This window comes from Strongylocentrotus purpuratus, unplaced genomic scaffold, assembly GCF_000002235.5.
Source record: "Strongylocentrotus purpuratus isolate Spur 01 unplaced genomic scaffold, Spur_5.0 spur5_scaffold_9, whole genome shotgun sequence".
Classification (NCBI taxonomy): Eukaryota; Metazoa; Echinodermata; class Echinoidea; order Camarodonta; family Strongylocentrotidae; genus Strongylocentrotus; species Strongylocentrotus purpuratus.
The window spans coordinates 28,981,380-28,996,674 of NW_022145615.1; the positions used below are offsets into that span (position 1 = coordinate 28,981,380).

The window sequence follows — 15,295 nt, forward strand, 5'->3', positions numbered from 1 at the left end:
TCTTGAGATATCATGATAACAATCTCAATGTATGGAATTTCATAAGTTGACCTCTGTGACCCTTGACCTTTAACATACGTGCTCCAAAATCTAATCAGATCGTCTTCCTATGGTGATACATACTATACTTATAGTTTGAAGTTTAAATCTCAAATGGTTCTTGAGATATCGCGCTAACAAACTCAATACAAGGAATTTCATAAGTTGACCTCTGTGACCTGTGACCTTTGACCTACGTACTCCAAAATCTAATCAGATCGTATTCCTATGGTGATAAATACTATTCCCGAGTCTTAAGTTTAAATCTTAAATGGTTCTTGAGATATTGTGATAACGGTCAAACGGGACGGACGTACGGACGGACGTACGGACGAACAACCCGAAAACATGATGCCTCCGGCACCACCTTCGGTGGCGGAGGCATAAAAAAGGCACCAACATACCGACCCCAAATAACGAAATTACGTAATAGGGGGAAATTATCAAAGGCATGAAATACTGTAAAAGAGAAAAATAGAGAAGTATGAACATAGCAATTGAAATATTTATCAATCAGAATTAATTTGGTCGATGAAAATGGGCAAATCTATTTTGAGTAACCATAGCAATTTTTCTCTTTGGAATTAAAAAGGTATAAAGTTTACAAGTTAAGCAGATTAATTTTACTATAGCTAGTTCTAACGGGTCTAAAAAAAAGGGGGGTTACCTACGAGAGAAAATTGTACAATGACTGGGATACTACCACTACGAAGAGGCCTACGTGCAGAATAACATTTCACCCGGTTCATGATGATCTCGTGGGACAAACCGGGAGTCTGATTACTGAAAACACAGCATTCTTCCAGAATCTAGGGTAAAGGTAAAGTATGAAATTCAAATATTAACATAATTCTCTGATTTCTCTCCCGGATAGAGATAGAGGGTGTAGTGGGGAGGGGGAGAATTGTTGCTTAAATCATAAATCATGCTCATAAAGGAGCGTAACGGGTAGACTATGGGCGCGTTCATGCTTGATTTTGACGGCCAGAATCAGGCATCTGTTACGCGTTTAGGTTAAAATACGATTGCGTTCATGCTCACTTTTGTAGAATCACCGAAAAACGGCGATCACGATCGCCGATCGTAAACTCACAAAAAGATGCGTTTACAATTTGTAAACGCGTTTAAATGGGGGTCAACGCACTGACCTCTAGTGGGTCTACGTAGCATGCGCACAGTCAGGTTTGCGAATCCAGCTGAAGGCCACCCAAGGAGAATTGCCTGGAGAAGTGAGCATGAACAGTGCACCGTGGAACTGAGATTACGATGAGCGTTTACGATGAGCGTTACAAATCGCTCATTCTGCCTTCAAAATCAAGCATGAACGCGCCCTTTATCACCCTTATCCAGATAACGTTGCGAGTAAGCGTTTTTCTGTATAATTATGCTCTCTCTGGCTCTCTGTCTATCTCTCTCTCTCTCTCTCTCTCTCCTTCACACACACTCTCTCTCTATACTGAACACTTTGGCCTACTTTTAAACAGAAAATGAGAGCAAGAAAGCCTTTCTGCATCACTATTTTGCCGACAATGCCAGGCGATTCTGGTTCATTTTGAATTATTTTAAATGTCTTGTTCGTATAGGTACATCGATTGGACAGGATTATAATTTGGAAGCTCCAACCCCACCCCCCCCCCCTCCCCCGCCCCAACAAAAAAACTGGAGTCATAAAACACTCTCAATTTAATCAATACATCCACAAAACATTAATATAGGATTGGTTTAAGATGTTATCTAAAAGCCTATATAAACTTTTATTGTGGCTGTGCCTTTTAAAATAATGACTGTAAACACGTTTTATTTCTTTATTCTATACACGAAACAATTTGTTCTTCTTCGAACTTTGTTCTTGCTAAAGATAATACTCATTACTATAATGTCACCGTCTCTGAGGCTAAATATTGAATCATAAAATGCGGGTATCTATTAGCACAATTCTACTCTTGGGTCGTTAATATTTGTGTAAATGTTACATAAATCAATTATTATTGCAACACCCAAAATCAAAGGCCAACTTATATGATATTTATAAGTTATAGAAACAGCCTGTTAAATTGATATGCCACAAAATTACAACTTTTTTGTGTGGCCTACTTTTTTTTAATATCCCCTTTTCTTTTTTTGTTCTTCTGCCTCATCACCATTTAATATCATCACGGAAACATTACTTTTATTGATTTAAAATTTTCATCCTTTACTCTTTTTTTCTATCATGTTTATGATTCTATAGATTTAAAGACAAATCTTTACAGAATTGAAGCAGTTAATCTCCCTTTAATATCAACCATATGGAACAGGATCAATGAACTTTAGAAAGAATATGTGAAATGTAACACCTGACGGGACGTTTTGTACATTACAATCAGCACACATTATTATATTGGGCTTAACGCACTATAACACGTTCATGTATAGTTGGGGTACGCAAATAAAACGTGTTTATACAGGTATAGCATTTAGTTCTCTTAGATTTCTTATGATTCTAACAAAATAATGTTATCATAATGTAGTTCAAATATGATTCAGCATAGATTACAATCTCCTCCGTCATATTTTCGGTTACAACAAATATAGACCTGTATAGTCTCATGGCTACATATTAACTACATAAGATTGATATGTTTGTTTTCATAACATCTTCTCAATTTCTCACGCTAAAGCTATTGGGGATAACAAACTTTCCTTCTCGTTCCATTCGCGAATATCTCTAAAAGTTTTTAATTCCTCTTGCCTACTTCTCCTTCTCCGCAAATGATATTTACGATAATGCGTGTCAAGGTACTTAATTACATAACAACGTGAATACAGTTACTTTTGTTGCTACATGCCACGTCGAAATTGATGCATCGAATCGGTAGTAGATGTGATTTGTGATGATAAGGATGATGATGATGATGATAGGAAGGAGGATTGTATTGATGGTAGTAGTGTTGGAGATCTTTGTGGTGCTTGAAGTAGCGGCGATGCATGGTGGTGGTGGTGGTGATGATTGTGACGAATACGGGGGGGGGGGGGGGTTGATAAAAGGGATTGTGATGATAACGATTATGACGACAAAGTTTTCCGTGACATTTTTTGAACTCATAATGCGGAGGAAGCTATTTCATTATTCATCATTCATTATTTGCAAGATTCCTTTATGCTCACCTCTTTATGAATAATACAAAATATTAATTCTTTTTTTTTTTGGTTCAACTTGTGTATCTCATTAAAACACATGAGTGTTAGTATATCTTGGTTATTTTCATTAATACAAACATTTCGTTACTACAATATTTGATGTTTGTATTTTATTCTTTCAAATAATGACAAATTAATAACGAAATAGTTGCCTCATTATGAGCTGAAAAAAATGTCACGGAAAACTCGCAATCGAGATATATATTGGCCTAAACAATGTTAATCGGACAATTCGGACTTATTAGACCAAATAATGGCGAGCGATAAACTATGTTTGGAATATTGAGATGCTATCATATCTGTATATAATAATGTACATTATGTTGTATACATATATTATAAACATATATTCTGTTTCGTTTCTTTGTTTTCTTAAATGAAAATTGAATGGCATTTTCCGATTTCCTTCTCTCTGGTAATGGTTGCTTGTCTGAGAGTGAATGAGAAACGTGAAGTGTGCAAAAAGAGAGGAAAATGAAACATGTGAAAAGAAATTAGATTTGGCATCAAGCAACAAGACACGTGAGAGGAACAGTGAGCTAGAGAGAAAAAAAAAAAGGAGAGAGAGAGAGAGGGAGAGAGGGAGAGAGAGAGAGAGAGAGAGAGAGAGAGAGAAATAGCGAGCGAGAGAGAGAGGGGGGGGGGGGGGGGGGGGGGGGGGGAGTGGGGGGAGGACAAATTACGAATGTTATCAAAATGAAAAACGGAATAAACTAAATAAGAGAGAATGATGGCAACCGGAGAGTAAAATAAATTGGATTGGAAACAAATAAATTGGATTGGATTGGATTGCGTCTACGCTTACAAATTTATCAAGGGTTTCACTTCTGATATCTTAAAGGTAAAGACCAGTATTGGAAAAAAAATGAAATGGAAGCTCTCATTACCAATCATGTGAAAGCATATGTTTTGACTAATACATGATGATAAAAAATTTGCCGGGAAACCGCCTACTAATTCATATATTTGGTAAATTTGTTTCTCTCATGGTCTGTGAGAGATATAGGGTAGTCCCATATACATCTTTCTGTGTATAGTGCTTGTAACTTTACTAAGAATGGGCCAAATTTCTTATCATTTTGATGATTCCAGAACCTTGCAGATGCTAGATGCTAGATGATCAACCTTTTTGATCGATTCCACAACGTTTCTTTCACAATGCAATCGCATGACCATAACTGGTCTTTACCTTTAATGTTTCAATTTCACTGATTTATAATGTAGCAAGAAACAACAAATATTACCAAGACGATTTCATATGTTGCAATAAGTATCTTGTTGTCTGCCATTGAGATTGTTTTGTCTGGATTTATACATCATTAAGATTGTTTTCAAGGCCATGTATAATCTTTCCATGATATCCTTTAGCAACGACTGCCTCAGAGTATATTACGTGTACTATAATCTCTCTCTCTCTCTCTTCTCTCCCTTTTCCATCCCCTCTCCCTTCCCCCTCTCTTCATTGCTTCCATCTGCAATTCATTTCTCTTTCACTTCCTTCTGTCCTCCCTCTCTCTCCCTCTCTGTCTGTCTCTGCTCATGTAGCCATGTCCCACTTTCTTTTCTCTACTAACCTTATTGACCTATAACCCTCTTGTTAATTTGCTTTAATTTACATCCGTATTTCAATCATGCATATTTTTCTAACTCTCTCCTTTCAAACTAATCATTTCACATCCAAGAAATCCAAGAAAATTCATAGTGTAAATAACATACACGGACACAATTCAATTTGTTATTCTTTTTTTTCTACAAAATTTAATGTCATACATTATAGTATCTCAGCTATACACATCTGCATATATACATAGCACATGACAAACTTCAGAACAAGCTAACTAAGGTAGTCTACAGAGTATCGGAGAGTGACGTCATACTGACCTCAAGGTTGCTCGTTCCAAACAATTGTGTGCTAAACAGTAGTGTGGTGATCACATCAGCCCCAAACACTGAATTTGCCCTTCTCCAGGCCATTGCTTGAATGATTTTGCAGTGAACTTCAAGCCCAGGCAGGCTCTGTTATTTAGAACCAGTAACCTAGACAACGAGTTAATATGATGCTACCACTACGGTACTCTGTAGCAGGTTAGGATCTTGTAGAAATAAGTGGGCTAACTTTGAAATGTATGTAAACAATCAATGTTACAATGAACCCTGGTAATCTCTCATGGTACCCATAGATATGTCACTGTAAATCATAAAACTCAAATATACTCTTTTTCCTTTATACATAAAAATAATGTACACTGTACACAATTAGAAATACACGCAATGTAAAAATATTGAATTCTGTTATGGAGTTGATATTTTTTATCAAAAAAAATATCACCCTTCTCTTACTCTCCCAAATTGCATGATATATGCAATGTATTTATCTACATTTCATACAAAAGAATTCAAATTGTTGTCTTATGAACAAAATGTGAAGTAAATGTGTACCTGAATAATCATCGAATTTGTCTTTATATTGAATATTTCCTAATTCATTGATGTTACATTTTCTAAATTACTTTCAACTGGTTTCTGCTGTAATGAATTTCTCATGGTTTCCCATTCCTACATTAATTTCAATCATCATTTTAAATTTTAAATTTGTGTACACTTTTTTCTGTTATTGTATCATACTTGGATCTGTTTTTGTTACCTCTGTTTGTAATTTGTAAATGTCTTTTAAATATGTTAATTCAGTAACAATTCAGCTGTAAGGTTGCGAATATTGAATAAAATAAATCTTGAAACTTGAAATGCGAGGAATGTGGGAGACAAGCGTCCGCCAGTACGCTGTACAGACTGCAGGGCATGTATGTGTATAGAGTGTGATTCAGCCTTGCATACTTTTTTCTTCCTTCATGGCAGAGCTAACAGGACAATGGTTTTTACTCAAAGCTGGCCATTGGTAATTCATTTCCGGTGAGTGAATCTATGAAGCGATGTTTTTTTAAATATTGTACTCGCATACCCGAAAGGGGATCAAAAGAGTCAATAAAATTGACTCAAATTAACTTTAAAGATTGCATTCTGAATTTGGGCATTTGTGACATAGCCTTGGAGTGGTTTAAGACCTTTCTTTCCATGTTTCAATAACCGATCAATTTTCAAATATACATCCTCTGAAATATGGTATTCCGCAAGGTTCTGTCCTGGGACCTGTGTTGTTCACGTTGTACGATAAACCACTAGGAGAAATAATTAGGCGATATGGTATTCAGAACCATGTTTATGCTGATGATACCAGTTGTATAGTAGTTTCGATCCTAAAAGACCTAGTAGTCTTATAATTTATTGATACAAACGATGCTAAGTTTTAAGCAACTGAGAAGTCCGTCTTCAGAAGACGAGAAGCGAGGAGAAAGCGGCAATTTGAAGACGAATGAGGGATGCGCCACACCCATCGATGATCAGAACATAGAGGTATGTGGTAACAAATCTGGCTCTGAGTCTAACTCTACGGAACGTATTTTCCGAGACTTATTACACAAACAGCGTGTTTCTATTAGTTATACTGAATTATCCGGTTGAAGAAATAAGCGTATAATACCAGGGAAGGGCAGTTAATATTTACGCGCATTACCAGGATAAAATACACCGCCCTGATCTAGCCAGAAAAAAGGCCATGAAAAAGTTCATCGAACTCTGGGCAAGGTCACCGCAAAGTATTGTGGGATCGGACTGCCAGGCAACCGTACTAGACAAGATGGCGGGAGTAACTCAAGCGAACATCGTCAGTCTCGTTGCACTTTTGACAATTTATTCACAATCTTTAGCGTCAGATCCAACTTCAAGTACTCATTCAACACGACATAAACATGCTAGAATTTGCAGATATGTAAGGCTACTACAGAGACGAAATGAGATAGCTTGGAGAGAGAGGCGAAGACGACTATTCATGGCACTGGCTGAAATTGCAATGGTTTACGCAAGCACTCGCGTTGTTGACATTGACCAGGCTTATATTATCCAACGACGACTTAAGAGATGATTTGACCAAAGAACATACCCGATTTTAGAAACCAATCTCCGTAGAAAAGAGAGTTGCCGTAGCAATTTTGAGGATGGCGATGCCATGTGAATTTAGAATAATCACCCTTTTATTTGGCATCAGTCGGTCGACGGCCTGCAAGATAACCCCCATATATAATCAGCAGCATCAGCAGCAGGATCCAGTATCAAATCATCCTTACAATATTGTAGTAGGCCATAAATTCAGTATGCAGAGCTAGCAGACGACAGGTGCCGCCCTCACCTCTAGAGGGCGGCACTGCACTTCAAAGCCCAGCAGAGATTTGATGGCATGGAGACAGAATTCATCGAGTTGAAGCGACGAGTTGAGGAAATCAAAGAGGCCAAAGCCGACATGGATTATGTAAATGAGTCCTGGCAGAATGTTGTGGATCTTGTATAAAGGAGCAAGCAAAATAATGTGGTGATTCATGGAATTCTTGAGGGTGTTGAAGATGACTCTCATGACTGCACAGCATACGTCAAGGCATTCTTTGATACACACATGAATATTGCAGATGCTGAAGTTGAAAGAGCTCAATAAGTAAGTTTGTTCGATAAGACATTCAATTGTATCTCTTTTGGCTACTTATGGTGTTAAGTGTAGGTATAATTACTGGCTGGGAGATGGTGACCTGTGAATGATGAGCCTAAGGGGTACTGTCCCTTAAACTGTGGGTGAACAGCACTCCCAGTCAGGTGCTAGTTTTCTTTTCATTTTAAAACATTATATTATGCCTATTTTTTGTATTCATAGTGTTAATGTAAGGAGGTCGTTGGTGGCGGGCTTTAGAACCGTGACCTTCACCCCGTTCCCACCCCGCTTATAGGTAAGCAAGGCTTAGTTTTTATGTGTGTTTAAATTGTTATATTTGATAATATTGTTACTATGTTTTGTTCATATCCTGGTTTAAACGAATTAGTATTATTATAAGGCTTAAAAATATGTTCAAAGAACATGATATTTGTTAACAGAAAGGTGTAATTTAAGGCGATATTGTTGTTACGTAATGCTCAGAGGGTGTGACTTCTCAATGTACAAGTAGATTACACGTAGAGGAAATGGATGCGTAGGCTATGCCTGTACGGGTACGTGTAGAATGCATTTGTGTGTACGGTCAATTGGGCCTTGGAGTGTGACTATTGTAGTCGGGAACTTGGGCGCTAATGACTATGTGTTAGGTCTTGGTGTAGAGAAACCTGATTAACGAAGAATTATGATCTTTTAAGTTTGATTAATTATGTTAGGAATTTGTATTTGATCCAGCTTATACACTTTGGGCATTTGCATTGTCTTAAATAAGTTAAAGTTATTGTTATTAACGATTCAAATGTTTTAGTGTAGTGAACACTGTTTACCTTTTGTTGTCATAATGCTGAAAGATGTGTCGTTGTTTATTCTTGTAATTGATAACTGTTTATCATTACTTGACCCCGTTCCCACCCCGCTTATAGCGGTGTGTCCTTTACAGAATAAAGAGCACCAACTCTACTCCTCAGGCTGCCATTGTCATCTGTATTGTCCGAGGTCTACCCCCACTCATTCCGGCTACCCGTCACAAATTACCACCCCCTTTCAACTGGCGACGAGGATGGGATATCGTCGACGACGCTACGCTATTATTCTGAAGACAAACATGATCCAATGTAAGACTGAAAAATGTAAATGTCATGTTTTAAATAAATAATTGTATGTTCCAATGTAAGACTGAACAATGTCAATGTCATGTTTTTACATAAATAACTGCTTTCTAGATGTATTTTCTAGATGTTATTAGTACTGTACTCGATCCTAGGTATCGATTAGTTTTTGCCTTACTCATTTGTAAATGCTCGAGATATTAGTTGTTTAGTAACTATTTTGATATATCTACTACTGAACTCGATCCTAGGTATCGATTAGTTTCTGCCCTACTCATTTGTAAATGCTTGAGATATTAGTTGTTTAGTAACTATTCTGATATATCTACTAATCTCATATTGCTAAAATGGGTTTGTATGTAAGAATCGGGGATGACGGGAAATCCTTCAAATTCCCCCTTGAAGAAGAGGGGGGCCCCCTATCACTTGAAGCATTACAGTCAAGATATCCCTCTGCCAAAGGTTTGGTTTATAAAGATGTTGGAGAAGAAGAGGTGATACTGCCCGCAGTTGGCGGGTTCATCCGGCCCCTTGGGCAGTGGATAGTGACATTATATCACCCTCTCTTCGCAGAAGAGAAAACTGGTGGTGACGAGACGGTTCAAAGCTTGAAAGAGCTTTTATTGAGGCCCCCGCCTCAACTTATGTTGGCGCCGGAGAAAAGATTACCAACCTTCGATGGGGCAGGGGATGTGCAAGAGTTTGTGACGGCAATTGAGGATGCATTCAAACATTACAATGTTCCTTCGACTCGACAAGCCACCTTTCTTTTAGAGTATCTTAGAGGAGGGCCGAAGGACGAGGCCAAGGCCATTATCAAAGGTGGTGGCAATGTCGAGGAGATGGTCGACTTCCTCAAGTCAACATACGCAGAAGTGATACCTGTAGGTGAACTGCAACGCCGATTTCTTGAACGGAGGCAGGGGACAAGAGAATCTGTTCGTGAATATGCTGTCGACCTAGAAAGGAAGTTCCTGAGCTTGACATCAAGAAGCCCCTACCTGTATGCAAAATCTGACGCTTTGATTGCAGAACAATTCGTTGAGGGCCTTGAGGACACATTCTTGCGCAACACCTTAAGAGATATGTATGAGGTGAAAGACGAGATGACCTTTAGGGAACTGCGAGAGCTCGCAATAAAACGTGAGCGTAGAGAGGAAGCCCGACCAAGAGCAGGAGCTTCTAGTGCAGCACATCTGTCTTCGATTAAAGGACAATCTACATCCCTGGACAACGGAGTCCTTGAAGCAGTAAGGGCCATGACTAATGAAGTAATAGGGGCAGTAAGGGAGATGATGCAGTTTAATCGCCCTCGGGGCAGCTTGCAGGTGAAACCAACCTCTTCGGGGCCTACGCAGAGGGGTCCTTGCTTTAATTGTGGTGCCTTTGGACACTTCGCAAGAGAGTGCCCCCAACAGAAACGCAGGAGGGGCACCAACACAATGTATCCTGAAAGTGCTCCTCCGTAGAGAAATGAAACGAAACAAGCAACCATGCCAATTAGGACGATATCTATTTTATAAAGTACCTCCCAGATTGTTTGAGGTAGTATATAAATGTATGTTCTATGGAGATTGTTCCTATTAATTGATTTTATAGATATTGTTAATAATACATGTAATTGATGTTGAGAAATGGTTTTTGTTGCATTATGAGTCATCAAGGGACGATGACTATTTAAAGTGGGGAAGGATGTAAGGAGGTCGTTGGTGGCGGGCTTTAGAACCGTGACCTTCACCCCGTTCCCACCCCGCTTATAGGTAAGCAAGGCTTAGTTTTTATGTGTGTTTAAATTGTTATATTTGATAATATTGTTACTATGTTTTGTTCATATCCTGGTTTAAACGAATTAGTATTATTATAAGGCTTAAAAATATGTTCAAAGAACATGATATTTGTTAACAGAAAGGTGTAATTTAAGGCGATATTGTTGTTACGTAATGCTCAGAGGGTGTGACTTCTCAATGTACAAGTAGATTACACGTAGAGGAAATGGATGCATAGGCTATGCCTGTACGGGTACGTGTAGAATGCATTTGTGTGTACGGTCAATTGGGCCTTGGAGTGTGACTATTGTAGTCGGGAACTTGGGCGCTAATGACTATGTGTTAGGTCTTGGTGTAGAGAAACCTGATTAACGAAGAATTATGATCTTTTAAGTTTGATTAATTATGTTAGGAATTTGTATTTGATCCAGCTTATACACTTTGGGCATTTGCATTGTCTTAAATAAGTTAAAGTTATTGTTATTAACGATTCAAATGTTTTAGTGTAGTGAACACTGTTTACCTTTTGTTGTCATAATGCCGAAAGATGTGTTGTTGTTTATTCTTGTAATTGATAACTGTTTATCATTACTTGACCCCGTTCCCACCCCGCTTATAGCGGTGTGTCCTTTACAGAATAAAGAGCACCAACTCTACTCCTCAGGCTGCCATTGTCATCTGTATTGTCCGAGGTCTACCCCCACTCATTCCGGCTACCCGTCACAAATTACCACCCCCTTTCATTAAGGTATAGGTAATATCAGGCTAGATGGTGACCTGTGAATGATGAGTCTAGGGGGCACTGTCCCTTAAACTGTAGGTGAACAGCACGCCCAGTCAGGTGCTAGTTTTCTTTTCATTTTAAAACATCAAATTATGCCTATGTTTGGTATTCATAGTGTTTAGGTGTAGGTAATTTCTGGCTGGGAGATGGTGACCTGGGAACGATGAGCCTACGGGGGGGGACTGTCCCTTAAACTGTAGGCACGCTGGCACGCCCACTCAATGTTTCATTTATTTTATATAACGTCCTTTAGGATATATTGTGAGAAAAAAATTGTTTTTGTACCCAAGTTGTTTTCCCTTTGTAGCTATTTTGTTAAGTTGTTCAGAACCCAACTGTTTCATATTTCTTTGGGTTTCTCATTTGGTATTCGTTCACTCTCCCACCCTTTTTTTATTTTCTATTTGTTTCTGCAAAATATTATTCCTTTGAATCGTCATATTGTTCAATGTACACCATATAAATTTCTTGTCAGGTGTATTTTCAAGTGCTATATTTGAAGATCTACCATATCATTTTGTTTGTATTGCTGTTTTTGGAGTGGTCTGTTCGCCAATTTGTCTTATTTACTTGTTTCCTGCGCTAAATACCGGTACATACTTTTGTCTCACCCATAAACTTACATATGTATTTTGCTACTTAGTCATTCTAGTTGTACAGTTGTGTTAGTTGTGTGATTTTTGTTGCTGTCGCTGGTGCTTATGTGATACATTTTGAGGTACCTACGATCTTGTTTAATTGTAAACTTTGCCTTAATTTGTTATTTTCATCTTATTTACTTTTGACTGTTGCATTCTCTTCGACTTTATTTTTTAACATAAAACTTTTTACTTATTGACAGGTGTCGATCTTCCTCCACGTTTCTCTGGTGATGGTGGGGAAGATTTCCGTCAAGGAGGAGCTGGGGAAAGCGTGGATCTAGTCCAATTGCTCCCTCCCACCTGTCGGGGTCAGCGTTTCTGCTGTGGGATTCCCTGCCCAATGAGATGAAAAGTAATTTCTCCCTTGTGAAAAGGAAATTGTCTGAAATTTTCTTGAATAAAGATGAAGTATCCTCTGAAATGACCTCAATGCAAGCAAACACATGCATCTTACTAGGTAAACCATCTGCAAGTAAAGCATTATAGTAATGTACTAGGTCATCATGGAAGTTCTAGAAAACAACAGGGGATGGATCAAAATAAGCTTTCCGCCTTCCTGTCTCATGAGCCTGGGACCGACACATTCTTATCCAAAACTAATTAAAACTCTAACAAGACACCTTGGTTCTAGTCAGCAAGCTGAAAACTATTACAGGGCGCCCTCGATGTCGAGATAGACAAGAAGGACAAAATCGGAGCTGCGGGTAAATACTGAGTTTTTCATCGGTTTTCAACTACTATATTCTATTTTCAGCCATATATACTACAAGCAACAAATATGTTTAATTCTAAGCGATCTCGGAGGTCAAGTTACGAGGACAAACAAGGAGAAACAGACCAAATATTGGAAAATGAAAGTGCAAAGCCCATAGCTGCAGAAGCCCCCAGACTAACGGTACGTACTGACAACACAGAATCGTTATAAGCCAGTTCGCAATCTCAGCGCGCAATGCATTGTGGTACTCGTGCATAGGTCATTGGAGATAAACAAAAGAGCGTTGCCCATGGGTACTTGTACTAACGTGCACATTGTGAATGGCCAATTCTGAATTTGCGTAAACACCGTAATATTGACTCGATAATGTCGCTGAAAATTACATTTTCTCATCGTTTTTTTCATTCTGATCTTACTTTAGAAGAAATTAGACATTGGAATGTGAATGCTTTGAAGGATTTTCTACAGATAAGAGGACTTAAAACAAGAGGTTTAAAAGCGGAGCTACAAGCGTTGATTTACAGTGCTGCACAGTTTGGGTACGAAGTGAAACCTACTGAGGTGGAGGAAGATAGATCGAGGTCTGCTAACTATGGAGAGTTGTTGATCTTCAAGGGAAAACGAATTCCAGATCCTCTTGTTGACTTGGAAGACAACTGGATCCCAGAAAAAGAAGGAGTGAAATTTTGGCCACCAGTTAGTTTTTTTGAGATAGCTGAATGGTTGTTGAGCGAGGCGCTTTGCACCAGCGTACCAAGCAAGAGCATATGTAAAATAGGTGATCAAACGAGACCCAAGTCCCTGCAAGAAAGACTTCTCTCTGACTATAAGGAAGGGAAGGCATATTCTCACTTTGATAGCAGGTGGCTTCATGAAATAGTCTACCATTCAGTCTCCAAAGACAGTACAATCTACATCTTGAAGACACAATGTACTCCTTCATTATCAGTGAAGAATGTACCTCACAATGTATGGATTGCTGTTGAACGTGCCTCCTGTAGCTGTTTAGCAGGGTAAGCACTAATAATCATTGGTTGATGAATGTGATGTCACAAATGCTGGATGGTCATGATTGATGTCAGAGTGTGCACATATTTTCTTAGAAAATTGAAATGTAGATAAAAAAAAGTTAGCACACTTAACACTGGCGACGAGGATATTCGGAACCCGCAAAAATGGCTCTCATTGGAAAAATTGAAGAGTTTCATGAGAGTAGGGAGGACTGGTCGCAGTATGTTGAAAGACTGGACCTCTATTTTAAGGCCAACGATATCACCAGCGAGGGAAAAATGCAGGCTACTTTTCTAACTGTGATTGGGCCTTCTGCATACAAACTTTTGCGGAATCTGGTGGCTCCAGCTAAGCTATCAGAAATGAAGTATTCGGAACTAGTAGAAAAGATGACAGCTCACCAGAGCCCAGTGCCGAGTGAGATAGTGCAGCGATGCAAGTTTAACAGTCGTTTTCAGTTGGAGACCGAATCAATTTCAGACTTTGTGGCTTCGCTGAGATCACTGACAGAGTAATGTAATATATAAAGTTGCATATATATCGCTTTCTCAATATACTACACAATCCATTGGGAAGGAGTAGGAGTCTCTCTGGCCAACAGACTCAAGCAAAAGATCTCATCAACACCTTGTACCCGAGCTGCAAGAAGTCAACGGTATTCAAATATCTAGAAGACGAACAGAGCATCACAGAGATCAAAACTACGAACTACACTCCCGAGGAAAACTTTAATGTGGGCGATGAAGTCGAAGTCCAAACAAGGAACACATTTAACGTCGAAACCCTGAGCAGCATTGGAAATCATGCAGAATCGGTAGAAGCATTTTTTAATGTACTTCCAACGTACAGCCAAGAGCAAGTTGATGCAGTGGAGAAGCAGACAAGAGGCCAAGCAGAGAACAACCAGTGGGCCAAATTCCGTGCAGGGATGATGACAGCATCCAACCTCAAGTCAGTTGTGACAAGACAGGCGTCATTAAGCGATCCTGCATCATCGCGCAGCCAAGATCCCAGGCCAACAATTAAGAGATTGATGGGTTACGAAACACTCAATCCCAATCTCCAAAGTCTAAAGTATGGCAGATTGATGGAGCTGGTGTCAAGAAAAACATATGAAACAATCTTGAAGGAAAATGGGCACCAAGATGTTCAGGTAGAAGAGTGCGGTCTGTTTATTGACAGAAGCAAAGTGTTTCTGGATGCATCGCCAGATGGTTTGGTATCCTGCGCATGCTGTGACGAGACAGGATTACTCGAGATAAAGTGTCCGCGCTCTATCGCCCTCGACGAGCCTTCAGCCGAGAACCTTGACTGGTTGACTGTAATAAATGGCTCTTCACAGCTAAAGAAAAATCATCAGTACTACTACCAAGTACAGTCGCAAATGGGCATTACAGGACGAATATGGTGCAAATTCTTTGTGTACACACAAGCTGGTTTTCACCTTAAACGCATCTACTACGACATTGGAATGGGGACTAGTGCTGTGGATGTTGTAGAGCAGTTCTTCAGGGAATAA

The 15,295-nt window shown here is 39.0% G+C and overlaps 1 protein-coding gene across 1 annotated transcript; it reads left to right on the plus strand.

Annotated features, from left to right (window-relative positions):
* Positions 1 to 12,828: 12,828 nt before the first annotated feature.
* LOC105442031 lies at positions 12,829 to 15,295 on the plus strand. Its single transcript, XM_030976412.1, has 3 exons — positions 12,829 to 12,945; positions 13,234 to 13,461; positions 14,300 to 15,295. Exons 1-3 carry the CDS (start codon positions 12,829 to 12,831, stop codon positions 15,293 to 15,295), a joined length of 1,341 nt encoding a protein of 446 aa, XP_030832272.1.

What these genes read in the sequence shown, in the direction of transcription:
- LOC105442031 (XM_030976412.1), top strand. Translation starts at nt 12,829, where the DNA reads ATGTTTAATTCTAAGCGATCTCGGAGGTCAAGTTACGAGGACAAACAA. An exon ending in CAGAAGCCCCCAGACTAACG is followed by an intron (nt 12,946 to 13,233) that starts GTACGTACTGAC and finishes GATTTTCTACAG; the next exon opens with ATAAGAGGACTTAAAACAAG. An exon ending in GAGTGAAATTTTGGCCACCA is followed by an intron (nt 13,462 to 14,299) that starts GTTAGTTTTTTT and finishes GTAATGTAATAT; the next exon opens with ATAAAGTTGCATATATATCG.